General features: G+C 38.9%; 1 protein-coding gene across 2 annotated transcripts in view; it reads left to right on the top strand.

Moving 5' to 3' along the window:
* The first annotated feature begins 2,835 nt into the window (after positions 1-2,835).
* Positions 2,836-27,361, top strand: part of Wasl (WASP like actin nucleation promoting factor) — a 48,698-nt gene continuing 24,172 nt past the window's right edge. Inside the window, 1 exon segment of one of the 2 annotated variants that reach the window (NM_001110365.1) lies at positions 2,836-3,308. In NM_001110365.1, coding sequence (NP_001103835.1) covers positions 3,201-3,308 — 108 coding nt within the window. In that variant the 5' untranslated portion in view covers positions 2,836-3,200. 2 annotated transcript variants of the gene reach the window in all.

Here is a 27,361-nt window from a genome sequence, read left to right as displayed (position 1 = left end):
TATATTATTAACCTGCACCAGGGCAGTGGTGTGTTTCAGGGGACTTGGACATCCACAATGACAACTGTAAAGAAGAGAAATGGTTAACTGAAGAACAGATGAGAAATGGCCAAGCGTGGTCATGGTAGGATGGGCAGCATCTGAAAATATCCCTTCACTTCCATAAATACGTTACTAAAAGGTTTTCTGTCAATATGAGGGGCTCACCTTAAAGGATCATAGCAAAGAAAGCTGTAGAAAAAAAAAAGTTCTAGGATGGAGTTTAGTGTAGGGAAGGGAAACCACATGAAAAGTGAAATGCAGGAGTTACTTTTGTATTTGTTCTATATCTAGACATTTTAATGTAGTAGCTTACTTTATATAAAGATAAAAACCCCTATTCTTTTTAGCCTAACAAACTTCAAAAATCCAGCTGAAGGAGAATCAAGTGCTTTTTTTTGGACCAAATCCAATCTCTCAAACTAAGCAAAAAGAATTTGAGATAAGAAAATGACTTGCCAAAGAAAACAGTGAACTCTGTCTTGTGCTCTGAAAGAGAAGTTATGCTATCAAGAATAAACGTCAGAGGACTGGCTAAGCTTCTTGAAACAAATATTGCTGATATGTCTTGATACCGGGATGAATGAAGAAAACAGTATCCTTTGTATATGGTAAGGAGGAACTTCCCCAGTACTTTGCTCGAATGTTTGAATGTGTAAGGAAGTCGTATTTCCAACAACATGTTCATGCTTACACTTTCTTGCTTTATGACTATCGAGGTATTGGGGAAAGTCCTGAGGTGGGGGAGGAGGGGTAGAAATAAGAACTCAAGTTGAAATTTTGTGGACAAAGTACTATATTTAAAATTTGTGGAAGACATAAAGAAATAAGTTGGGATTAAGGGAAAAGCATTATGATAATGACAATTTTTAATCTCCAAGTCTGAAGAAACCAGGCAGCAGTGAATGAAAGCTGTACTTAAGTAAGTCCTAAAGATTTCGTGAGAAGGGAAAAAGCAGACAATTCAAGGAAGCACGGGCTGGGGAGTGTGTGTGAAATGACTGGAACTCCATAGGTCTTTCCTAACAGGTTCTGAAGCACACACCAGCCCACAGCTTTTCTTTTCACAACTTTCTCTCACATCTGTCTTCAAAGCAGTCTGTGGTCTAGGAGAGCTGGTATTTTTAGTTTAAAAAAAAAATGTTCATTCTAATTCTGTGTACATTTTAAAATGAAAATAGAATGACATCACTTTCCCCTCCCCCCTCCAGCCCCACCCAGGTATCCTCCCTCCAGCCCCTCCTATGTAACCTCCCTTGCACACACATTCTCAAAATAGTTTTAATTGCTTTTTTTTTTTTTTTTGGATTGTTTGTGGTTGTGTGTGTGTGTGTGTGTGTGTGTGTGTGTGTGTGTAGAACCAAGGACCTTACACACATTAGGCAGGCATTCCCTGGCCTAGGTCCTAGCTAGCTTCTTGGGTTTTACTAATTAACAGGCCTGTCTAGAATTATAATGGCAGTTTGGGTATTTTAGCATAATGGACTAAAACAATCTGTTTGGCAAAATCTGTAGCCTGATCACTAAGAAAGAGAATATGTTCCAAACTCACTGACATAGATTTGAGAATTGTGTAAGGCTGTGAATTAAAAGTTTTTTTTTAAAGGCTTATATAAAAATGAATGTAAAAATACATACTTCAGTACTTGATCCTCTAGACGAAGAAATATGTAACAGACCACAAGCAAAGATGGTGAAATTTGAGACAGGACTTGGGTACTCACTATGTATCAAGTACATGGTTTTCTCTCTACATTTTTAAAGTAGTCTAACTGTCCCAACTTCTACTATACTACCTCCGTGAAACAGTGATTTCATTTTACAGATGAGGAACCTGACACAGAGAAGCAATTCCTGAATGCCTTTAAACGGTCTAACTGCAACTTTAACCTTGAGCCAACCACAGCCTGTTTTTGGATAAGAAAACATTTTCCATTCAACCGTATTATTTTAGATTAACCCTTAATATTATGAGACACAACGAAGTCCCATTATTTACTTGTGCTGAGAATATAGCTCAGCTGGCTGAGAACACACCAGGCCCTAGGTCCCAGCACCTATGCTACAGAACCACGAAATTAACTCATAAGGGGGGAAAAAAGTAAGGTATATTCCATTACGACATTCACAAACGCGTGTTTCATCTTGAATTAAAGAAACAACAAGGTGTTTCGAATTTGATAGAGAAAGATGGAGAGGGATGGTTTCCAATTCACAAGGCAAGAAAAAAAAATGGTATTCAGGATCATCGGAGCGTAAATACTACACAAACCTATCCTACGAGATCCGCCAGAAGGGCGGTGGATGTATTTTGTGAGTCTGTTTCCGACATCTATGAAGATGTCTTTTCTGATCTCGGCAAAAGCCTGTCCCTCCATGCCCCGGTGGCGGCCAGTACTAAGTTCGAGAAACCAGAGGCACCTGCAGCTCTGACCGAAACCACGCCGGCCGACCTTTCTCTCCAGCTAACCTAGACCTTCCTCACAGGCGGCCTGAGAGTCCCACTTCGGAGCCTGACAAACACCGCGCGAAGTGGACGCTCCGCAAAGCAGAGCGGTGCTACAAGACGCAACCCGCTCAGTGATGCCAGAGCCCCTCCAGTCCGGCCTCGGTCTGAGTCTGCGCACGCGCGAGGTGGTCACGGGGGGCGGGGGAAACTAGGCAGTAATAAGACCTCAACCCTGCTGAGCCTTGTCGCTCCCGGAAGGGGGCGTGGCCTGGCGCGGACACGCCCCGGCGCGCAGCAAGCGAGGGGGTGTTCGGCCGTGCCGAGTTTCCGGCCCGCTCCCCCGCGTCCCGCGTCCCGTGGTCTCGCCCGCCCCTGCTGCCATGTTGGATTGTGCGGCTACTGCCGCCGCCGCCGCCGCCGCTGCCGCCGCCAGAGGACTGGAGGAGTAAGGAGTTTAGCGCAGCCGCTGGAGTGCGAGGACAACGACCATCCGGCCCGAGCCAAGTAGGGCGGGAGTCCGGAGCTTCCCTGTCGGCGCGCGGCCTGAAGGCGCCCGCCGTCAGCTCCTTCCCTCGGCCTCCGCGCGCCGGAGGAGCGACGGGATGCTGCGTCTGTAACTGCCGGCTCGCGCCCCTGTCACCCGGAGTGGGACCGAGTGCTCGCCCACCACCAGAAGAGACGGCCCTGGACACTCCACCCCACCGGCGACACCATGAGCTCGGGCCAGCAGCCCCCGCGGAGGGTCACCAACGTGGGCTCCCTGCTGCTCACCCCGCAAGAAAACGAGTCTCTTTTCTCCTTCCTCGGCAAGAAATGTGTGGTCAGTGACCGAGACCCCTGTCGCCATCCCCAACGTCTCCTTGGCGGGTTCGGGCTGGGGTACTCAAGAATAGGATAGAGAAGGGGGCGGGCTCGGCACCGCTGGAGTGCTACTGGGGGCCAGGCCTCCAGCCTCCCGGGCCCTGGTGCTCCCCTCACCCTGCGTCCCGGGAGCAGGCCTGTCCAGGCTGGGAGTCGCTTCCCCCAGCTGCTGGAAAACAAGGGAGTGTCACCTCCGTAGGCCTGCCCAGAAGCCCTGGTCGACCGGGCCGGGTCCATGCCCTTGCTGCAGGTTCAAACTTTACTCTGGACCACAAGGGGATTTTCTTCGTGCATCAGCTGCTTAATCTCACAACAGAATCCCAGCATTGGCCCTTGCTTCACTTCCTACTTCTGGATCTGGGTTATCTTCCTTAACAATGCTAGAGGTTTTGGGAGTGAATAGATGGGAAAAGAAGCAAAACGGATTTTCCGTCCCCCTTAGGATTCCAGTAGAAGATAAAGTAGAGTGAAGGTTCATGGACACTTCGGATCAGAGCAAGGGCAGGAAATGCGCCTGCTCCCCATGCAAAAAAAAAAAAAAAAACAAAACGGGGTTTATTTCTCCAGCAGAAACTAGGCCTAGTTTCTACTCTCCGCCCCACTGTTTTGTTTTGTTTTGTTTTTTCTTTTTCTTTTCTCCATTGCGGTGGTGGTGGTGGTGGTGGTGCTGCTGCTGCTGCTGCTGCTGCTGCTGCTGCTGCTGCTTTCTCCGAAGCCATGCTTAGGGAAGCGGCAGATTCTAATGGCCTTTGGGATCAAAAGTGGTTCTGAGTTTGGTGCTGTGAGGCCCATCCCAAGCCCAGATGGCGGATTGGGAGCGAGCAGTTCTGTGGGAAGGGGAATGGGTACTGTTGACGGAAGCATTCGTTACATTGGCTGCAGGCATTTCTGCGGGTGGGGAGGTTTTCCTTGGTGACGGCCTTATCTTGATCTTCCTGAGGTTACTGAGTTGAAAAGGGGATTGTTGAAATGCTGGCTGGCTCCCTTTCTGCCATCTGTTTGTTGGCTCTCTTAGAGCGGAGCAAGTACCTCTGGAACCCAAGAAACACCCAGAGAAGTTTCAGGAAGTTTCAGCCGAGCAGAACTATTTCATATCTTCACTTAGCAATATTAGATATGTCAAAATCAGACTACACTTGCTGAAGGAGTTAAGAGCAGACAATTTCTGGAAAGTTACCAGATTAATTGTTAACTTCATAAGCTTCTGTCCATGTCTACTTTTGGAAACCAAATCATTCCATTGGACTTAAGATTTATTTCTTGTTTTAAAATTTAGGTTTTAAAGAACATTGCATCCACTGACTAGAAGTAGAAAACAGTGATTCAAAAAAGAAGAAAAGGAATTTGGGAGAAAACTTTAAAGATAAACCAAGTCCTTCTTCCTCTATAGTTCTTTAAACAAATGAGAAAATGGAGCTCTTGGCCCCAAGTCACATAGTAATTTAGGAATGTAACTGGAACTAAATGCCCAGTTACTTTGTACTTTCCACTACAGCATGTTGTTTTGTGAGGATTCTTTCCCCTTATTGATTTGTCTCTCAAAGTGGTGTTAAAGGAATAACTACTTAATTTTTACATAAAACTAATATGATTAAAATGTAAGTTTCTTAAAGGAGCATTATTTTTTGCATGTTTTTCAGTTCAGGGAAATCTCCAGGTTTTTTAATGTGAGCTGCCTTGTGAGCAGGGTAAAGGTCAGCTTTGCTGGTTTGGTACCTTTAGTCTACAGTCTACCAAATATTAAGTAGCTTACGTTCACATACCAGGCCCTTGAACTTCAGGCATTGCAGACATTCGTGTTCTACTACACACATTGCTCAGAGCTGAACTGTAATGTTTATCCAGGGTTTCAAGGAAATGACAGATGTGGGAGTATATTTCCATAGACAAAGGTAACATGGCTCACTGTAAGCACAGTAGTCAGTGCTCAATTTCTTTACACCATATATTATTAATCAACTTTACCTTTTGAATTGCAGTAACTTAAAGCCACATTGTTGTTGCCTTCTCTTGTGAAAATTAACTGTAAAATATGTAGCCCTTGGCTTAAAAGAGAGCAATGTGAAAGTTGGTGTTCTGGAGTCATCTTTAAGGCTTTGCTATCTTTTTTTGAGCTTAAAACAACAGTGAAAAAGCATTCTCATAAATCGAGCAGTAAATTTATATGTTAGACCTAATATAGTAAGCGGATACATTCAGAGCTCTATCTACAAAGTTAAGAAACGAAACCATTATCTGGTGCCAGATTTGAAGCAAGTTCTTCATTCCTTCTTTCATTGAACAAACCTGCATTGGGTAATTGAATGTTGAGGTCAAAAATCAAGATTGATGCTTCCCTCAGGGAACTTGGTGTCTGAAGAGGGAAAGAACATGTAAACTGATGAGTCAGTCTGTCCTTCACAAGACAGACGATAGCTTTGTAGTCTAGTCAGGCAACTTTGAACAAGCCCCTTAACCTTCCTGTTCTATCTTTTCCTACTTGTAAAATTAGAATGCTGCCTCGTGCAGTGGTTGTGTGGGTTGGGAGTATATATAAATATCTGAAAACTTGTTAGAAACAGAAGGAGAACTATAGAGCGATGGGAAAGTAAGGGAAAGTTCGATAGAATGGGCAACATCTGAACAAGATTAACAGGTGCTCACTAGGTTAATAAATGATATGGAAAATCATTTATTACTAGTAATATAATTACGTGGAAATTAGGAGAGTTTGTTAGGAAACAGATTTTTGCCTGTATTTTCACATTTATGTATGTATTGGGATTATTGTAGAAATTATTAAACGTATGTGGGTAGGTCCAATTCCTTCATAATTAGGTTTCTTAGGTCTAAGGTAGACCTTGATCATTTCTTTCTTTATTTTTCTCTATTTTTTTTAAATGAGGCTTAGTGGGGAGATTGATATATACTACAGTTTGAGAGCAGAAGTTCATTTCTGTAGGTAATTCTAGAATTGTCACATTGGAAACATTTGATGTCACATTGGCAGTCATAGGTTTTCTTTTGATTGAGTTTGTGTTTTGTGAGTTAAACAAGTTCTTTTAGTGCAGCATTTCTTTGTCTTAAGATGTCAAGGTACATTTCCTAACTAAGACAGGTTCAGTTGAGGAATATGTGGGGGAGCCACATAGAGGTCAGGGTTCACGTTGATAGTGTACTTGGGGTGAGGTGGAGGCAGTGAAGAGATAAACGGTGGATGGTGAGAGGAGTGACAGAGGAGATCCAGTAGGTATTTGTAGATGCCCCCAGAAAATAATAATGAGCCTGAACTAAAACAGTTAGAGGAGTCAAAGGATCCCCAGAATGGTTATGTCCCATTTAGATGTAGATGGTGAGTAAGGTAAGGGAATTGCAGTAAAGGCAGACATTAAAGGAGAGCAGAGAAGTGTGTAGACACATACATTTCTCATTTTCTGGAAATAATTGGTTTTATGGAAGAAGTGACTCTTAGAAATAAATCTGTTCCTATGGCATATATAATTTTAATAAATAGACTTTATGGAAATTCAGATTTCATTTAAAGTTAAACATAGTAAGTGAATGTGTGTTCTAACTTACATGGAATTAATAGTTCAGCTATCTTTACCTGGAAGTATAGTTTCATAAACTTAAAGAACAAGATTCTCTTACTGTAAAGTACTGTTGACTTTCAGGTAGAGTGACAGCTGACTTGTATAAGGAGCGCATACATTCATCTTTGCCATGTGGAGTTTAATATGTGTAGTCCCAAGTAAAACCTGTAGCTAGTCCTAGCCAGCCTCCTTTTTCTGAATGGTTTGAGGCTGGCAAGGGTTGGCCTGCCATACTCACCTGGGTTTTTTTTGTTGTTGAGGTTGTTTTGTTTGTATTTTTTTGTCTCTCTGTCTCTGTCTCTGTCTGTCTGTCTGTCTCTCTCTTTCTCCTATCTCTTCTTTCTCTCCTTTCTCTCCTCTCTCCATTCTGTTTCTTTCTTGTCTTGTTTTTCACTATTAGTGATTATTACATTTCTTTTTATCAATAAGTGTTTTGCCTTAATTCCCTTTACTTCCTCAGCCCTTGCTTTTATTACTCATCTTCATTAGTTAAATTGTGTTTCCTCACTTTGTATGCAGTTCTGAGAGATGGACCTAACTAACACCTTGGCATTTTTCTATAATTTTCACATCACAGGTGAGTGAATATTTCCTGATTGAATAATTATAATTGGTCGTTTGATTCAGACTTAGGAATCTAGTCAGCATTTCTCACTGCTTGATCAAATTGTAAAACCTTCATATTGTTGGCAGAAATTATTACCTAGAGTTCAGTCTTTCTTCATTAAGCAAAGTGGTTTCATTCCCTTGCTAAGCTAATATCTTCTTGCCTGAATTAGGGCAGGAGTGGTAGAAGAAAGTAGGATATGCCTTTCACTTTGAGCAATGAGAAAAGAAAGCTAAGATTCACTGGCTTTGGAATATACAACCATGAAAAGTGACCTCCTTTGGCATAGGAAGAAGGTAAAGACCAAAGTATGATAGTGTGAACTATATGACAGAGAAGGGAAGAGTAGAGCCTACATTGTAAAGCCTGCTCATTCTTTGTTCTGTAGAATTGGCACATTTCCCAACCTTCCCATCTAGGTCTATAAAAAGGTCTTACTAAGGGGTTTTAAAGAATTTCATAGTTAGGTAAACCATATAAGAATGGGTGCCACTATAAAGTACTTTAGGAATTTATAGAAGCATATGCAGAAAGTTGTTACTGAAATTACTATGTTTGTTCACATTTTCCATTGATAGCAAACAGATTTTAGAGCACAGATAGCTCTGAGTTAGGTAAGTCAGTTATAGCAGTTTTAAGTCACTTAAGTATGAAGTCTATAAAGAAGAACCTTTGAATAGACTTCTCTAAGGAGTTTTGAGCCTCCATACTTGTTTCTCTTAAGCCCATTCCTACCCCTTTGTTCTGTCACTGTTGGGCCAATTCTTTTTCTGTTGTGGACAGTGTTGGGTATTTTATTTAATATACTTCATTGCAAAAGTTATCCTTTAGCTTTAAAGTACTACTTACAATTTATACTAACTTGTTCAGTTGAGAAATAAAATCTACTAGAATGATCCAGAACCCTCATTGTTACCTGTGTTAGTCTGTTGGCCGAAGTTCTGAAGGGATAATTTCCATCCTATAGTGCTGCTGAACAGTTTCGTGGTGTCTGCAGTATTTTGTGTATTCAGAAACAGAGTGTATGGATTTATTGAGACAAGGCCTCTGTAGCCCAGACTAGCCTCAAACTTGGGATGTAGGTGTGGCTGAATTTTAATGCCTGATCTTGCCCCTCTAACTCCAGAGTTATGGGATTGCAGATGTGTAACTATGACAGCCTAACCTTTAGGGTGTAAAGTATGATATATTTCAAGTCTATAAAACCTGGGAAGAGTAAGATTCAAATGAAACACATGATGATAATATCCCATTTATTTTATTTCTGTCCATATTCCACAGAATATTAAATAAATGATTTTAATGGACATATGGTGCTTGCTTTTTTCAGTTTTAGTTAGAAAACTATTTTAAAAGCATAGTCAGAGTTGAGCTTTATTTTATATTATTTTATAGCTCTAAAAGTCACAGCTTTCTTCCCACATTTAACCTAGTATTATGAACACAATTCCATTTTTACTATAAAGATTCTGGAAGCAACACAAGTCAGTACATTCTTATTTACCTTTATAAGGTGTGCAGTTATTTGCAAGTGTAATTTTTATTGGCTTACAAATAACCTAAAATAGTAATTCTTTAAATGGTACTAGTTATTAAATAGAAGATTTTTGGTTTCTTCAACTGTGTTCATAAATAGTGCATAACAAGAATAAATCTCGTTTGTTTACTACATCACTATCAATACTTATAGGTGAGGATTCCATCAATTTAATGGTAATAAATGGTAGTGAAAAAAATAAATAGCAAACTCCACCCTCACTTTTTAGTTTTGTGTGTAGGTATATGACACAGTGATAACTGGCCTAACGTATGGAAGGGTTTGGGTTCTCAGGTTAGTCAGAAATAGTCAGGAAAACTTCCTTTGGAAAGTAGGGTCAAGTGAAAGATACGCAGTAAATTCATAGTTTAATTTCATTACCATTTCAGTATTCTAGACTCTAGAGTTCATTTTAGTAGTAATTTGTTTAGACATTCAACTTGTCATTGAAGATTTACTAAAGGAATCACATTTGTAAAAGAAATGCTCATTAAAGATTTGCTAGATTGAAGCAAAGGGGAAGTGATAAAGAAGTCCAGGCATACATGATAATATAGTAGGATTATCACAAAAACTATATGCTCAGTAACAGTTTAAAAGTCTGTATTTACGGTTGGGGATTTAGCTCCGTGGTAGAGCACTTGACTAGCAAGCACAAGGCCCTGCGTTCGGTCCCCAGCTCCGAAAAAAAGAAAAAAAAAGTCTTTATTTACAAAGTTAAACATTTATCTTAGGGTTGAAAAAGCTGGGATTATTTACAGGCAAAATACTTAACCAGTCCTGTAGTTCCAAATTTAAAAAATAAAAAAATTAAATCTTTACGTACTATTGATGATTGAAGTGTAGAAGAACACTCAAGGTTACAGAGGGGAACAGTGAGTCCTTGTTTGACTTGGCCAGCACTGGAGCAGGATGACATGCTGCCTTTCTGGTTGCTGCGACAAAATGCCTGACAAGAGCAACTTGCAAAACAAAGTGTTTATTTTGGCTCACAGTGTGAGGGTGCAGCTCACCTTAGTGCGGTGTGGTGTGGCAGTGGGAGCAGGTTAGCTGTGCTAGCAGGCCAGCGGCAGTGAGGATGGGCTGCACAGATGTTACTTCTTGCCTCACTTCCTCCTTTGTGATTTTTATTCAGTCAGGACAGGACACTGTGATAACTGGCCTAACATACGGAAGGGTTTGGGTTCTCAGCTTAGTCAGAACCCCTTGGATGTTGCTGCCCATTTAGGATGGTTTAGCCTTCTTCCTTTAAAGCTGTCTGGCACACAGGCATTCCCATAATCTCTCTCCTGTCATTCCAAATCCAGTGAAGAAACACAGAAGATAATGATCACAGGTGTTTTTCCATAAGCAGTTTGAAGGACTATCGAGATGCTTAATTTAAATAAAAAAACCCAAAAACTAGTACTTTATATATTACACAGATTATCTTTTTTATGCTAGAGGTTTGTTTCCTTGTCCATTTATACCTATTTCATTCTTTTATTCTTGCATTTAATGCCATATTACTACATTGTATGAAGGTATAGTTAATATAACAGGTGCTATATATAATCAAGTACCATAAACGAGGTAGTTTATAGAGCAGTGATTCATTGTTCTCAAGCTTGAAATCTAAAATCAAAGTACCAGCAGAGTTTGTTCCTTCTGGAGAAACTGGGAGTGAATCTTTCATACCTGTCTTCTAACCTCTAGTAGTTACTTGCAATCCTTAAGGTTCCCTGTCTCCATCCATTCTTTGCTTTACAAATAACATGGCATGTTATACTCATTTTGTCCTCTCCATTTACAAGGACACCAATCATACAGTGCTAGGATCAGCCTTAATGACCTTATTTTAACTCGGTTATACTTGTAAAGGCCCCCTTCCCAAATAGGATTACCTTCAAAGGTGTGAGGGTTAGCATTTCAGTGTAACTTTCAAGAGGACACAATTTAGCTTGATATCAGTATGTATTTTGACTTTCAAAAGAAAGTTTCTGTAATAAACATTCAAATGTGTCCTCTCCAGTATTTATGTAGAGTAAGTTGTAAGAAATAAAGCTAGAACCACATAGGCAGACAACTGCCTAAATGTCCTGCAAACAGTTGTCACAAACTACCTTTCATCAGCAGGAGGGATTTTAGAAACGTCTCACTGGTGAAAGAACCTCTCTGCTGGATTTGTAGGTCTAGTGAAACTGAACAGCTTTCATATCTGTTGAGCATGCACATTCTTCTTAGGCTAGTTATTTTCTCTCAGTAATTTGGAAGAACTATTGATTGGTATTGGGTAGTAGTTCGTATCATACTGATTTTAGTAATTTGTTGTTTACCTTTTGCTAAAATTACCTTGATGCTAATGGTCATTGAATAAATATTAAATTTTCCTTTGAGTGTTACTGTAATCTTACATCTTTTTCTCCCTTCTGTTTCAAAAGCTTTATTTTCATTTAGTTCAAGGTTTGGGGGCTCGGGGGCTCCAGGAGACTTACAGAGTTATTTAGTGGCAGGAAAGACTCAGGCATCAGCTGTCTGCTGTAGCACAGGAGCCTCTGGTAGGCTTCCAGGACTTCTGGTAGTACTTAAGGATGATGTACTTCTTAATCTTCCCCAGGGACAGCTGGGGCCTGGCCAGCCTCAGCTTCTCAAGCTCACCTCCGCATCCTGGAAGTGGCTCTTATGGAAGTTGTAGAAATGAGAGATCTTTAGGTCAAAACCCAGGTCACGAAGATCCAAGCCCTGGTTCAGGTTCTCTAGCACATTGGTTTTACTCCCACACAATCTTGAGAAGGCTTCTGTACCTCCTGAACAGCCTATCAGCTACTTTGCATCTTGTATAGACAATCCTTGAGCCCTCTTTTCTTCTCAGGAGTTTAGGAAGAAGTGATCCATCACATTGCCTGAAAGTGTAGCCTAGAGAGAAGCATCTGTAAGTATACTGAAGTTACAAAATACCCAGCAGTTTATTGTAAACTCCACCTCTGATTATAAGTGATCTGCAGTGTGGAAGATATCCACAACTAGATGCTGGTGACTGTTTCTGGGGTAGGCAAGAAGGTGCTGCTGGAGAGAGTGGAAGGTAGCTGAAAGTTTAAAAGGAGGGAGTCCCAAGTCTGTTCTGTAGAAACATTGTTGAAGCAAGACACAGATGTAGGGTCTTGGATGACCTGCCTTGTTATATCAGTATTTTTACTGAATATATTAACTAATTTATATTTCACCTTTTGAAAATGGTACTTTAAATTTGGGGGTTTTCAAGTGATCTTAAAGCTAACTATATTCTCTTCTGTTTCTTTCATTTGCCTGCTTGTCTATAGCGAGTGTAGCTTTACGGTGATGATGCAGCTCGATTAGAGTAAGGCTTTTATTACACTTCAGTGCTTCCTGTTACATTATTTTGCTTGTACTTAGTACCAAGTACTAAGTAGTCTCAGTAGAGAAGAGTATGCTCTTTCACTAGAAAATAGTGGTTTGATTTACAGTGGCATTGGATTTTAGGTTAATTACAAAGAATTGATAACACTGAAGCTTCTTACTGGCTTTGCTTCCTGTTGCTGTGATAAAGGAAGACTTAACAAGAAGCAACTTAGGTAGAAAGATTTACTTTAGCTAACAATTTAGATTACAGTCCATCGTAGCAGGGAAGTCAAGTCAGCAGGTACTTAAGTCAGTCAATAGATCCACAGTCAAAATCAGAAAGAAATTAATGTATGCATACTAACTGCTCATATTGCTTTCTCTACCCTAATTCAGGACCCAAACCCAGACGTTAGTGCCACCTACTTTGAGGCTGGTTCTTCTCAGATCAATTAACATAACTAAGATTTTCCCAATAGCCATGTCCACAGGCCAGTCCAACTAGAAAACCCATCAGTTAGACGCTCTAGTCAGGTGATCATAGATTGTGCCAAAGTGATAGTTAAAATTCACGTTTCCTTTACAGTTTTGTAATTTTCTTAGGCAATAGACATTTCTTTAAGTACAAAAGTATTGCTCAGCCCTACTTGTTTAAATAATATTTAAACATGTGTGTGTGTACAAAGACACTTCACTGCCCAGAGTTAACAGAGCATTCTTCCTGGTTTTCCCGTGTGGATTAGGCTCCTCAGTGGCTTCACTCCCAGCCATTTTACCCATATTACAAATATGTATGTATATCTACATTCTAAAAGCAGGTGTATGAAAAACATATCTATCCCATGCTTTTTTAAGAGTATTTTTTATTATGTAGTCTTAAATGGATGAAAGCATACTAAAGTAACAGATTGACGTGTACCATGGCTATCAACAGACAACCATCTTGATTGTTCTGTATCTCCATTCACTCTGTCTATCATACAGTCATTCTGGTGAAAGACTGATCACTATTACTATCTTTTGAAACAATCAGCTTTTTAGAACAATCAGCTTTTAGTTTCATTGATTTTAGTTTCATTGATTGATCTTACTGTTTTGTTTTTTATTTTATTAATTTCTATTCTGGTCTTATAATTTCCTTGTGCTTACTTTGCATTTTCCAGGTTTTTCTATAATAGCAGTTATTGAACTAATTGATGCCTATACTCTTATTTTTTACAAAGTTGAGTATAGGGGTGGAAAGCTGGCTTATCAGTTAAGAGTATTTGCTACTCTTGGAGAAGACTTGGGTTCAATTCCCAGCACCCACATGGCAACGCACAGCTGCCTGTGCCTCTAGTTCTAGGGGATCTAGTACCCTCTTCTGACCTTGGGCTTCTAAAGCACATGGTATCCATACATACATTCAGGCAAGTACACATAGGATAACAAGTATTTTTTTTTTTAGTAAAAATTTATTGCTACATGTTTTCTTCTAAGTACTATATGGTAGGTTCTCACTTATGTTATAGTGTATCAAATTGGACCAATGGTGTTCAAGTCTGCTTTACCCTTGCTATTTTAAGGCTGCTTTATGTAATTTTTATTGCCTCAAATACTTTAGAACTATTAGGTATATCAGTATTTACAATTGTTATGTCATGTTGACTTGGCCCTTTTGGCATTGTGAAGTGACCTTTGGGACTCAGAATACTTTTCTCTAAAATCAGCTTTGTTTGAAATTAATATTACCACTGCAGCTTCCTTTAGCATGGACTTACAGTCTTCTCACGTTCTTCCTTAGTCTCGGTGTCTTTTTCCCTGCTGTGCATTTCTTGTAGGCATGCTAATAGCTGTCCTTAATATCTGAAAGAGTGAGTTTTTTCCCACAAATAATATTCATTTTTCTGACTACTTTTCATATTTTTCTGCTATTAGTTGTATTTTTGAGGAATCTATTAATGATGTTCCTTTGTATAGTTTGTTTAATGTTTTTGTGCTGGCTTTTGTTATTTATTGCTTGGGCATATAGTTTGTACTAGTTTGTCAACTTTGAAAAAATTTCAGACATTGTTTTAAGTGCCACCCTGCCCTCATGTATGTCAGTCACACGTGTGTTATCTCCAGTAATATTTCATCTGGCCTTGAACTCAAAGAGATCTACCTACCTCTGCCTCCCAAGTGCTGGAACTGAAGGCTTTTGCCTCCCACCCCCCACCTGCCTAACATGTCTAATCTAGTATATGGAATACAATATGATGTCCTTGTATTCTATTTTTCTGACTGGCTTTGCTGTCAGGTAGAGCTATGTTCCTTTTTTCTTTTCTTTTTTCTTTTTCTTTCTTTTTTTTTTTTTTCAATGCTTGGGAAATTTTAATTAATGCCAAGTATTCTAAAGTTTAACTACCTTTATATTTTTGATAATGTTTTTAAATATTTTATGTTGGTACACATTCACATATACTGTGTACATGTGCTATCACCCCCATATAAATTTGCTGCTGTCTTGGTTACTGTTCTTTTACTATGAAGAGACACCATAACCAAGGCAACTCATAAAAGAAAATATTTAATTGGTGCTTACAGTTTCAGAGGATGACTCTACGATCATCGTGGTGTAGAGCATGATGGCAGCAGCTGAGAGGCCACACCTTAACAGACAAGTAGAAGACAGAGAGAGGGAGAGAGATGGGGACTGGTGTGGGCCTTTGGAACCTCATACTCCACTCCCCAGTGACATAACTCCAACAAGCCACACCTAATCTTCCCACAGCAGTTCTACCAACTGGGGTCCTAGTATTCAAATATATGAGCCTATGGGGGCCTTCTTATTCACACCTCCACGGCTGCCACTATTTTCACTTATGTCAAAAGCTATAATCAGTTTAAAAGCTGTTGTCACTGAATAGGTTTATTTTACTAATCAAATTATTAACTCTTGGTACATCAGTTTAAAAATATATTACATTTTCCATTTAGCATCCTTTGTATATATTTGAATTTCTGCCTGTCTTGGTTCCTTTTCCTTTTTAAAAATAAAAGCCACATTATTGAAAATAATTTACAAGTATAGCATATTATGTAGTTGTATTAATGTAGCTACTCAAACAAACTCTTGCCCAGATTCAGAGTCTATATATCTCAGCATTCGTTCCTTTTCTTGTGTCTGTAATCATAAGTGATTTACATAAGGAAAGGTTTATTTAGACTCACTCCATTAGGATGTAGTCCAGCATTGGAGGGGAAGTGTCATGGCAGCAGGACCTCAACGTTGATGGTCATGTTGCATTTTAACCAGAAAACAGTGCTGCATATGCTGCTGCTCATCTCTCTTTGTCCCTGTTAAATTGGAGACCCAGAGCTATAGAATTAAGGACGACTCCTGTGTTGAGGGGTGGATAACCTATCAGTTACCCTGATCTAGAAAATACTTCACAGGTATGCCTCGAGATAAGTTTCTGTGGAGAGTCTAAGTTTTTATATTTACTTACTTTGTGTGAGGGTTGGAGAGGGCACAGTGTGAGTGCCACAGTGGGTGTGGAGGTCAGAGGACAATCTGAGGGCGTCGGTTTATGCTTTGTACCATATGAGTCCCAGGGATGGAATTCAGGTCCTCAGGCTTGGCAGCCCGGGCCTTTAACCCACAGAGCCAGCTACAGCTCTACACAGCTCTCTGCAGAGATTCTAAATTCCAGCAAGTCGACAACCAAAATTCATGATCTCAATTACTTTCCTATTCTGAAGAACTTTTGGCATTTGGTAAATCAGTCTTACTAGTAGAAAATTCCCTTAATTTGTGTTTGAAAAATTATTTACCTTTGATAAAACAGTTTGCTGAATACAGAATTTTAGGTTGAGGAAGTTTTTCCTAACATTTTAAGTACTTCATTATTCTGAATGTTTGCATGATTTCTGAAGACAGTTCGTTGTAATTCTTGTCCTTATCCTAGAATGAGAGAACAGTTCTTCAATGAACTTGTCTTCAATATGTGCTTCAGGAACCCATTATTGGAATATATGGAGACGGGAATTAGCTCGTGCATGCACTCATGCACATTCTTACCAGAGGACTCATGTTAGTGTAGCATTTTATGCTGATTTTGGTAATGTTCCATAAGCTCTCAGCCCAACCTGTTCTTTCTAAAAACAAGCTTCTTCACAGAGTGCTAGGAAACAGCTGAAAGTAATCCAGAAAGTTATGCAATACGCAGCTGGGAGGTTTGGGAAAACTCTGATAGCAGTCAGGTGACTTACTTTAAAATTACTTTTCTTATTAAAAACAGTGCTCACTATTAAAGATTTACTATTGTAATGGCTATATAGTGCCTGGTAGCACTAACCATGCAGCTTTAGACAGTTCAAAGGTTATTAATTCAGTACGATGAGGTATGCTCTGAATTTCAAGAATGAGCACAGAAAGCATGCATCATGCTACATCATGACACCTTATTAATGCAGACATGCAGGAACTTTGCTTTATTTAAATAAAGTCATTTCACTTCTCTGTTTACATCATGACTACTTAAACATTTGAAGCCTCGTTTAGCTACCATGAACTGGGTGTACTCAGGCAGGTTGCAGAGTGAAGTCACCATCAAAGCCGTAACAACCTGGGACTCTTACACAGAAGTAGTGCTTATGTTTTTGTTCAGACCTTAACAGGCTTTGTTTTCTATGAATTACTAAAAGACAGCCCACACATACTCACTCTCAGATGACACACCCTGCAGGCACACTCATCCTTTCTTTTATGGACATTGTTTCATGTTGGTGAGCGTGTCATTACCGAAGGACATAATATGTGGACTGAATGCTTCCTGAGGGAAACATTAAGTCCATGCATTCCAACACAGGGTTGTGTTACAGGAAAGTGGCTTTTTTGATTTGGTCTTCTTATTTTGTTTCTGTTTTAGGGGTGTGGAGGTAGGGGTGGTGCTGATAGAAGTGGGAGATAGAAATCAGAAAAACAGGATCCCTGAGGTAAACTGACTGACTATACTGAGTCATTAAGCTCAGGGTTCAGCAGGTAACCCTGCCTCATTACAAACAGTAGAAAGGGATGAAGAAGGCACCCAACTGTTAGTGTCCATGTGCACACACATGCAAATGTGTATACTACATGCACATGTACAACATTTGTTAAAGTATAAGTAATAAAATGTAAAATACACAGATGACAAATGATATACTATGGAGCCATTACCTTCAAACTAAGCTTAAGGATATCTGATGGCTCAAGTAGAGTGTTTCTATCCAATTGTTTTCTTTTCTTGTCATTAAGGCTTTGTTTTGCCTGCTTCAACCTTTTTCACTCAGCATATTTTAATATTCATCTATTTTACTACCTCGGCTTTCATTCTTTGCTCAGTAATAGTCCATTGATAAATATCTTATGGTATGTTTGTTTATTCTCATATTTAAATCATCTGTGGTTTTGAGTGGGGTTGCTTACAATGTTTTTGGCTGTTACAGAGCTGCCATAATTATTTCACAGATTTTTTGTACATCTTTGTTTCTAATGAATACCTGAAAGAATTCCATTACCAAAGGGTGGACAAATATTTCTCTCTATAAAGAACTGTCAGCCAGAGGCCTTGCCAATTTTGGCCTTCCAGTGAAGTTCATCTGTTTTCTCTTCAACATTTGGTGTGGTGTGTGATTTGGTTGCTGGTAGTGAATATGGACTATGGAAGTGATTCTTACTTGTTCCTTCTTGAGGACTGCTGAAGTCGATGTGTACTGACCATTTGGGCGTTTTGTTTTTTATTCATTGGCTTGTCTGCTGTTTGTAATGCTTTCTAACCATTTGTGTGTGTGTGTGTGTGTGTGTGTGTGTGTGTGTGTGTGTGTGTGTGTATGGCAGCACTTAGAAATGTGCTTCTAACTTCTAACTTTGTCTCACCTAGGTTGTTCCAGTGATGTCTTGTCTTTTGGTTGGCTACTCATTTTAATAACATAAAGACTACTCTTCTTTTTAAAAAATGGCTTTTGATTTCTAGGATGTGTTGGCCTATGCTGAATTCACAGTGACAGCCTCTTAGAAGTTTAGTGGTTCTAAGTTTGTCTATTTAATTTTATTATTCACCTTTTTGTTTTCATACAGAGTGCAGAAAAGAGTCCTGTGGGGTGATTGTAGGAATCTTTCATTGCAGATATGTTTTTTTCTGTTTACTAATTGAGTAGGGCAGTTTATAAGGCTTTCCTTCATTGAGTTAGAGTACTTTCTTAGGGCTTTTTCTCTTGCTTAATGGATTTTATTTGTCCTGTTAATTTGTATTTTTAAATTTTTTGTTAGTATAATATTGATTTGATTATTGGATACTTATCCTAAATCTTAAAATAAGTTATGATAAGTCATTTTTTTTCTATTTAAGGTTGTCTTAGCAATTCTAGGTGATTTGAACATTTGTCTAAATTTTAAAATTTGTCTCTCAGACTTTTTCAGAAATGGGTGGTTTGATCGCCATGATAATCTACTCATCAGTTGGGAATCACTATAACATTGTAGAGTCTTCTAGTTTATAAACATAATCTCTCAGTATCTACTTTTAAAATTGTTGATTGCTGCTGGAGATGACATTTTATTTAATATATAATATATAAATACACATATATACTGCATATACTGTATTGACTTCATATCCTTTAACCTAGCTAAGTTCTAGGGGCTATAGAGATGGCTTACTTACTGGTTAAGAGTGATTACAGCTCTTAAAGAGGAGCTAAGTTTGATTTCCAACACCAGGGGATTCAGTTCCCCTTTCTGGACTACAAAAATGCATATGCCCCCCCCCAAACACACACACACTCCCCTAAAGTAATTAAGTGTAATAGGTTTTAGTAGACTATAATTTTAATCCACATAATCATGTCTTCTACGAAGAATGCAATTTTACTTCTTTATTTTCTAATCTTTGTGACTTTCATTTATTTTTCTTACTTGTATTATGGACTTGAAATAACAATACAGGTGGTACGAGTGCACACTTTCTTGGTATAAATGGACAAAGCAAGGTGTGTATGGTTTTTCCATCAAATTGAAAACTCCCTTTTGTCATGAGTAGCTATTAAATTTTGTCACATCATTCTCTTGTTTCTGAGATGACCGTACTAATTTTTTTCTTCATCCTGTTGTTAAGCCAACTTGTCTTCCTGGGTAAGTAAATTGTGTTTGATTATGATTAATATTTTGTGTTGGTACAGAATTGTGGGGTCCACTGTGAGGCAGTTTGGTTCTCAGGTCCACGTCCTTTAGTTGGTACTTCTATCAAGGACTGAGCAGATTAGTAAACATGATTTAATTTCTTCTTGTTTAAACCAGTTTTTTCTAGTGCTAATAATTAAGAAGCACAAGTAAGTTTCTCAGCACATCTTGATATAAGTTCTAATCTTGTTACAAATTCCATTCTAAATAGTTGTTAATAGTTTTATTTGGAATTCTGTAGAGAAAAATATCTTAAGGTATTTCAGAGAAGTAATTTCATTTCTGTTTTAGAAATACCAAAAGTAAATAAAAAGCAGGGCTTCATAAGTGTAAAATGGGTGTAAGCCTCACCTTCTGCATCTGCACATTCTGCGCCTCTACCAGGGCAGGGCTCCTCCATGGCAGTGCACTCGCCTAGCAGGCCTGAGACCTTATGTTCAATACCTAACACCTCAGGGAGTGGGGAAAGGGGGACGAGGGCAGGTTACATGGTTTCCTTTTAACTCATTTCCTTCCTTTACACCCATTTTATCAAATAAAAAACCGGTTGCATTTTTTAACATGAATTTGTATATTAATACATATCAGGCAAGAGAAATTCATGAAGCAGAATAAACTGGAGGCAGAAGGGGCTATTATAATATCTCTGGCAAAAAGAAGTGTAAATTTCAGGTCTTGTTGCTACAGTGTCATACTCCTTACGGGAGAATTGCAATCTCCTCCTCATCCCCTTTTAGAAAATAGCAGAACAGCAAATACTTTCTGTGTTGATACAGAGCAGGGCTGTGGGTTCCATCCTGCGGCAATTTGAATATCAAAGCTACTCCCTTCTGTGACAACAAGCATATTATTAAACATGTTTGATTTCCTCTTGTATGAAGCTTGATTTTTCTAGACCTGCTCGCTAAATAGAAAATGCAAGTAAAGTTAAGCAGCATATATAGAAGGTGGAACGACATATTGTTGAGCACTGGTTTCTTTCAAGAGTTCAATGAGTGTACTTTAGAATGTCTTTAAGAACTGTAGTCTTAGCTAAAGTATTTAAAAAAAAAACACACACAAATAATGAAACTGACTTTGACTGGCTTAATCAAAAAGGAATTTATTGACCACAACAGGGTCTAATGGAATCCAAAACAAAGTAACAGCAAATCTTGAGCCACAGCAGGAGGCTGGGATACTCTGAACAAAACCGTAGGAATCAGTGGAACCTTGCTCAGCTCTCCCATGATTGTTCATTGCTGTCATAAACCATTGCTACTAGAATTAAGAAGTTACTGGGAGCTGATCTGAGTTGAAAGAAAGAAAAGAAGCGAAGAACGCAAGCCCTTACCTTTATTCGGGACCATTAAAGGTTGTCTTTCTGTGGTTATTTGCTCTCAGATTAACATTACTTCTCTATGTCCTTCCACTTGGACTTTCTGTGGAAGTCCAACAAATTAAACATGGTTATAGATATATGTAGGTACCTGTCTGTGGCTATATTTAAGGGCTTGAATAATAGAGAGTTACAAAACATAGAATGGCAAATAAAGGCAGAACTTAAAGCCAATTACTTTTACCTTTACCTATTCTGGTTAATCACGTTTACGAGTTGAAAAGACTTGGCCATCATTATAGATAGGCCTTTTTACCTACAGTAGACAAAGCTTGCTTATAACTTTAGTCTCTGTGGCTACCTAGCATGGTATTAAGCTATCCTTTTAATTTCTAAGCATGTGGCTCAAATGCTACTTAACTTTTTCCTAGATTGTAGTTTGTCAGTAAGATGATCTTTTCTTTTGCAAGACTAATACCATGATGTGACTTGAATAGGTCATTAAGTTTTCAAACTCTAAACATTTGATTCAAAAGCAAAATTTCTATGTAAAAATTAACAAAAGTTTTTCTATTAGTCTGCATTTCCCAGCTGTTCTTCCCTCTTTAAACCAATCACACACAAAAGGACTAGGATGTGGCACTGGTGACTAGTTTTACCTTCATGCTTGCTTAGGGCAAATGCATAGAACTTTCTTCATCCTTTGCACATGTGTTAATATACTCTTGCCTTTCATTTTACATCTTGTTTGACTCACATAACCTTTGTCATTACTTAAAAAGCATCTTTCCTTCCCTTTCTTTAAAACCACGTATAATACCGTTATCCTGCTAAACTGGTTTGTTTAATGGATTAAGCAAAAAAAATTTTTTTAGTTATAGTGAAAATTTCAGTTATATATAATTTTGGATAATTTTGAGGTTGAAAGGTTTAAATTAGTGTAGGAATATTAAATCCCTAATGATTTTGCTAAAAGCATTTCTTTTCTAACATGGGTTACCCTTTATTTACATTTGCTTAAATAGACCAAATACTTGGTGTTGAGAGTTATTTCATTAAGTGTGATTTGGAAAATGGATTTAGTTCATTTTACCTAGATAAAAAAATTCTCATTTTCTAATTGCATCCTTTTTGTTTTAAGGCAGTGTAAGTGTCTTTTGTGTCCTGAAGTTTTAGTTTGGAGGGACTCCCCTCAAGAAAATGTATCAACGTTAAATATATTAAATATTTATTTACCAAAATTCAGACTCATAATGTTATAATACCTTGCTGCTCTTATTAAGTGGACGTGTATTGTGTACTTGATAACATGTATGATGAGATGACAGGAGCACTTTGATTCTGGCATCCTGCAATAATCAGATCTTTCCAGCATCCACCATGCCTGCCTCTCACCTTGTTGTCCCAAACTACTGTGCCCACAGGGAGTACATGGGAAAAGCAATAGTAGTTACCTCCACTACCACCCCACCCCCACCCCCACCCTCCCCTCAAGGCCTTGGTATCAGGATTTAAATTCTAACTGGTAATGTTAACCTTCGGTGAGCTGAGTTGGAAACCCTTGGAGACCACCTTTATTTCCTGAAATTTCCAATCCAAACTTGAGGCTTTACCATAATCCAACAAACCTGCCTTAGAGCACTTAGTTCCCAGATAAAAGACAGCATTGGATCTGAGCAGATATCAACCCTCTATGGCTATTTTGTCTACTTCCTTGTAAATAACCCCGAAATAAGACTTGCCATGTTCCATCTGGGCCATTCTTCTGTTTGCCAGCTCTCATGGTCATGTTTCCATGATTCATCTACCCCATGGTGCCTTCTCTCAACCTCTTTTCCCCCTCTGGTCTCTGTGTCAGACCCAGCTCTAGGCTGTAGGCATCTTTATTCAACCAATAGTTTTAAATGAAGGAGCAAGGTTGCATAGCATCACTTGGTATATGTGAGAATCCCCTAGTCCCTAGGGGCAACCGGGCTTTACACGTGCTCCACTATGTTCATAGCAGCCTTATTTATAATAGCCAGAAGCTGGAAAGAACCCAGATGCCCTTCAACAGAGGAATGCATATAGAAAATGTGGTACATTTATACAATGGAATATTACTCAGCTATCAAAAACAATGACTTTATGAAATTCGTAGGCAAATGGATGGAACTGGAAAATATCATCCTAAGTGAGGTAACCCAGTCACAGAAAAACACACATGGTATGCACTCATTGATAAGTGGCTATTAGCCCAAATGCTCGAATTACCCTAGATGCACAGAACACATGAAAATCAAGAAGGATGACCAAAATGCGAATGCTTCACTCCTTCTTTAAAAGGGGAACAAGAATACCCTTGGGAGGGGATAAGGAGGCAAAGTTTAGAACAGAGGCTGAAGGAGCACCCATTCAGAGCCTGCCCCACATGTGGCCCATACATATACAGCCACCAAACTAGATAAGATGGATGAAGCAAAGAAGTGCAGACCGACAGGAACCGGATGTAGATCTCTCCTGAGAGACACAGCCAGAATACGGCAAACACATAGGCGAATGCCAGCAGCAAACCACTGAACTGAGAATGGAACCCCAGTTGAGGGATTCAGAGAAAGGACTGAAAGAGCTGAAGGGGATCCCATATGAACAATAATGCCAATCAACCAGAGCTTCCAGGGACTAAGCCACTACCCAAAGACTATACATGGACTGACCCTGGCTCCAACCTCAGAGGTAGCAATGAATAGCCCAGTAAGAGCACCAGTGGAAGGGGAAGCCCTTGGTCCTGCCAAGACTGGACCCCCAGTGAATATGATTGTTGGGGGAGGGCAGTTAGGGGAGGAGGATGGGGAGGGGAACACCCATAGAGAAGGGGAGTGGGAGAGGTTAGGGGGATGTTGGTATGGAAACCGGGAAAGGGAATAACATTTGAAATGTAAATAATAAATACCCAATTTAATACCGATGGAAAAAAAAGAATAGAATTACAACACATACAAAAAGACCAAACCTCAACAGTACCCCTCTACGTGTGTCTAAGATGACTGACTCTAGTGTAAACCCAGGAGACAACAGCAAGCCTTGCCATTGGTAGTTGACAGTGACTCTTATTGTGGGTGCAGGTAATTTAAAAGTCTTAAAGGTGATGTGCAATTTGTTATAAATTTGCATTTTCAGAACCTCCTGAGACTTGAGTAAGGGTTGTAACTTTTCAGTGATCACACTCTATATAATAGCATACTGCTATCAGTGAGGCTTTTTGTCTATAAAGTGTTTCTTTAGAAATGTCTTCTCACTTCAGATTTGTTCTGGTAATGGTAGTAAGGCCAAGGCCTGAAGTTCTTGTGATTTATTGCAAATTGAAAGTACATGTCTGTTATAAGCAAGATAGAGAAAAAAAGCTAGAACTATTTGTTAGAGGTGATAGGTTTTCTAGTAGAAGCGGTCTTCAGTGTCCCTTACCCATTGCTGCAAACAAGCCACCTACTTCTTCATGACTTGAAACCATGCCAGTTGATTTCTCACCATTTGGCAAATGAGCTCATCTTTGATGGCACCTAGTTTTCTTTGATCCCAGGTTTTTAGAGCAACTCTGCCTTCCAGGAAAACAGATCACAATTTCCAAACATTTGTGCCCAAAGTACCCAAGCACCTTCCTCTTCTGTCCCCTGATCCATTTATTTACATCTTTTAGGTGAAACAGTACTTTGGGAAACCCTTCCTTTTATAGTTAGGCTTTTATGTTTTTCTTGCACAACCACATTTCTCCTCTGTAACAGTTACAGTGTTCTTAGACTACATGTTCACAAGGATTACGTCTGTGCAGTTTGCTTCTGTTTTCAACTCCATTTGGAATACTTAACCACTATCCTGCATATGTAGTAGATACTTAATTAGCAAACACTTGGTATATCAGTATTCTTCCATAGTAGTTTTACATAGCTGATATGCAGTGATGGAGTGGTTGAAGATCATTTAGTGGCTGTTTCGTCTGGCTCCGTTTTCGTCACTGAGATTCATTCATTGTCAGTTTTGCTTTTCCTCTCCCACCGCAGCTTCGTCTTCACTTTTGTTGCTCTTGCTGCTTTTATGTTCTAAGTTTCCAGATTCTATTTTGAGGTCGATGTTAAACAAAATGTAGTGTCTACTTTAAAACCTCTCCACTGAGATTGATCACTTTATAAGAATTCAACCACCTCTTTTGTATTTGCTTAGTTTTCGGCTTCTTTTTGTATTCTATGGGGTAGTATTTCATTCCCGGTAATGATGAGTTTACTTCATGTGTAGTTGTGGAGCATAGTATCAGTATCAAAATCAGAACATGCTATTTTTAATTAAATATGTCTAGGTTTACGTACAGAGTATGGCTAGACTATAAGTATGGGTTTGCAAATATATTTCAGGTGCTATGGAAAATTACAGTCTTTTACCGGATACAAAATCCCTGTGGGAAGTTATTCTATCTTGGAGTAAGACCTGCAATATAACAGAGGAGTAGATACATAGGGAAGTTGTAGAGAAAGAGCTGTGATTGCAGCCTGCAGAGCCAGCCCAGGAAGGGCAGTGGGAAGAAAATCTCCTCACTTCCTGGGTCCACCTCTCCTCCTCTTTGTTTCTGACATGAAAGTTCTCAGCAGGAAGACTTCGCTGACTTAACTCAGTACTGAGTTATCTGGAATACATAAGGCTCCAATGGTTGGGTTCTGTAAACATGGTTGTAGTGCATTTGTCTCCTGCTTAACAGATTCATAATCACCTTTCTTAGATTATTAAGACTTGAATGTCTATCCCAAAGTACTAGTCCCTAGGTTGTTTTTCATTAATAACCTTGATCGTGAAAGATAAGCAGGAGAGTTGATTACCTTCAATTACCTTAAAAACATGGAAGGAATCGTACAGATTTAATTAAAGTGCTGTTAATCTAATTCAAGGGATACTTGCTTTATTTTATTACCTGGAATTTATATATTAAATATATTGTATGTGCTAGCATATGTGGTTATTATGAATAAATGAGGAAAGGTTTTATAAAATGCTATAATGTACCATTTTAAGTTTTGACAGCTTGAAGTAGAAAATGGAGTGGATAAATTTATACTGATAGCAAATTTTTGAAAATATTTCTGAAAATTGCTTATTGTTGGGTTTTTCTTAGAGTGTGTGTGTGTGTGTGTGTGTGTGTGTGTGTGTGTGTGTGTGTGTGAGAGAGAGAGAGAGAGAGAGAGAGAGAGAGAGAGAGACTATGTGGAAAATTAAAGCCTTGAGTCTTCATTGCATATGTTTTAAATTTTTTGTCAGTATTTAAACTTTTGCTTTTATTGTCTTTGCATTTGCATACATATCCTGATGTTCTATAGTCTTTGTATTGATGCTTTACAAAGGGGCTTCTGCCAATAGAATTTCAGCTTCTAGAAAGAAAGAAAAGAAAAGAAAGAAAGGAAGGAAGGAAGGAAGGAAGGAAGGAAGAAAGAAAGAAAGAAAGAAAGAAAGAAAGAAAGAAAGAAAGAAAGAAAGAAAGGTTTTAGTAAGATAAATAGAAAGATTGTCGGGTGTCTTGGTATCTTGTGGCTTGATTGTTTTTTTGGTTTTTGTTTTTCTCTTCAGAAATATATCTGGGCAGCACTGCATCAAAGATCTTTAATCTCTAAAGTTTCACTAATATACAAATTCTAGTGGCTTTTGCCCCCTTCCCCCACTGAGTGGTATTTGATGCTGTCTTTCTTTCTTTGTTGAAGTTTTCTTTAATGAGGATGCAAGTGGTTCTCACTCTTCATAATGCTGCAGTTCTTTAATACAGTTTTTTATGTTGCGGTGACCCCCAACCATAAAATAATTTAGTTGTTGCTTCATAATTGTAATTTTGCTATTCAGTAAATAGTAATGTAAATATCGGATGTGCAAGATATGTAAAATGTGACGTGCAGAAGGGTCATGCTGCAGGTTGAGAACTGGTATAGAGGCAGGCAGGCGTGTGCTCACATGCTCACATTCTTCACTGTCACGTGTACACTGGCGTCCCAGCGAACATGCTGTTCACTTTCAAGGCTGTCTTCATAATCTTTAATGATGTTTCCTGTGGAGATCTCCCAGTTCTCTACATGAAGCTTAGGTGAGTTATTTTAATTAAAAATACAGCATTGAACATGGTAACCTAGAATGTCTATATAAACTTGTAGTCTACTGATCTTACATTCCTGATTTTGACATAATTAAAGATTTATTTATATAATAGTTAAAAGAAGTTCTTTTGCTAGAAAGAAGTTTCCAGATGTAATTACATGGTACCAATATAATATACCTCCAAGTCTGCTGCTTTATACAGTGCCCATTTTTTATTGAACTTACACATCATAGTTACTTAATCTGATCCTACTTGCGATCATTTAGATTGTATGTGTTTAAAATCTCAGGATTCATGAAGTGGAAGGGAACTGGTAGAAAGAAAAGGATCATTTGGGAGGGAGAACAAGAAAG

Source organism: Rattus norvegicus, chromosome 4, assembly GCF_021556685.1.
Source record: "Rattus norvegicus strain SHRSP/BbbUtx chromosome 4, alternate assembly SHRSP_T2T, whole genome shotgun sequence".
NCBI classification, from domain to species: domain Eukaryota; kingdom Metazoa; phylum Chordata; class Mammalia; order Rodentia; family Muridae; genus Rattus; species Rattus norvegicus.
The sequence above is the reverse complement of the archived record's forward strand: the minus strand, read 5'-3'. Positions and strand labels throughout refer to the sequence as shown.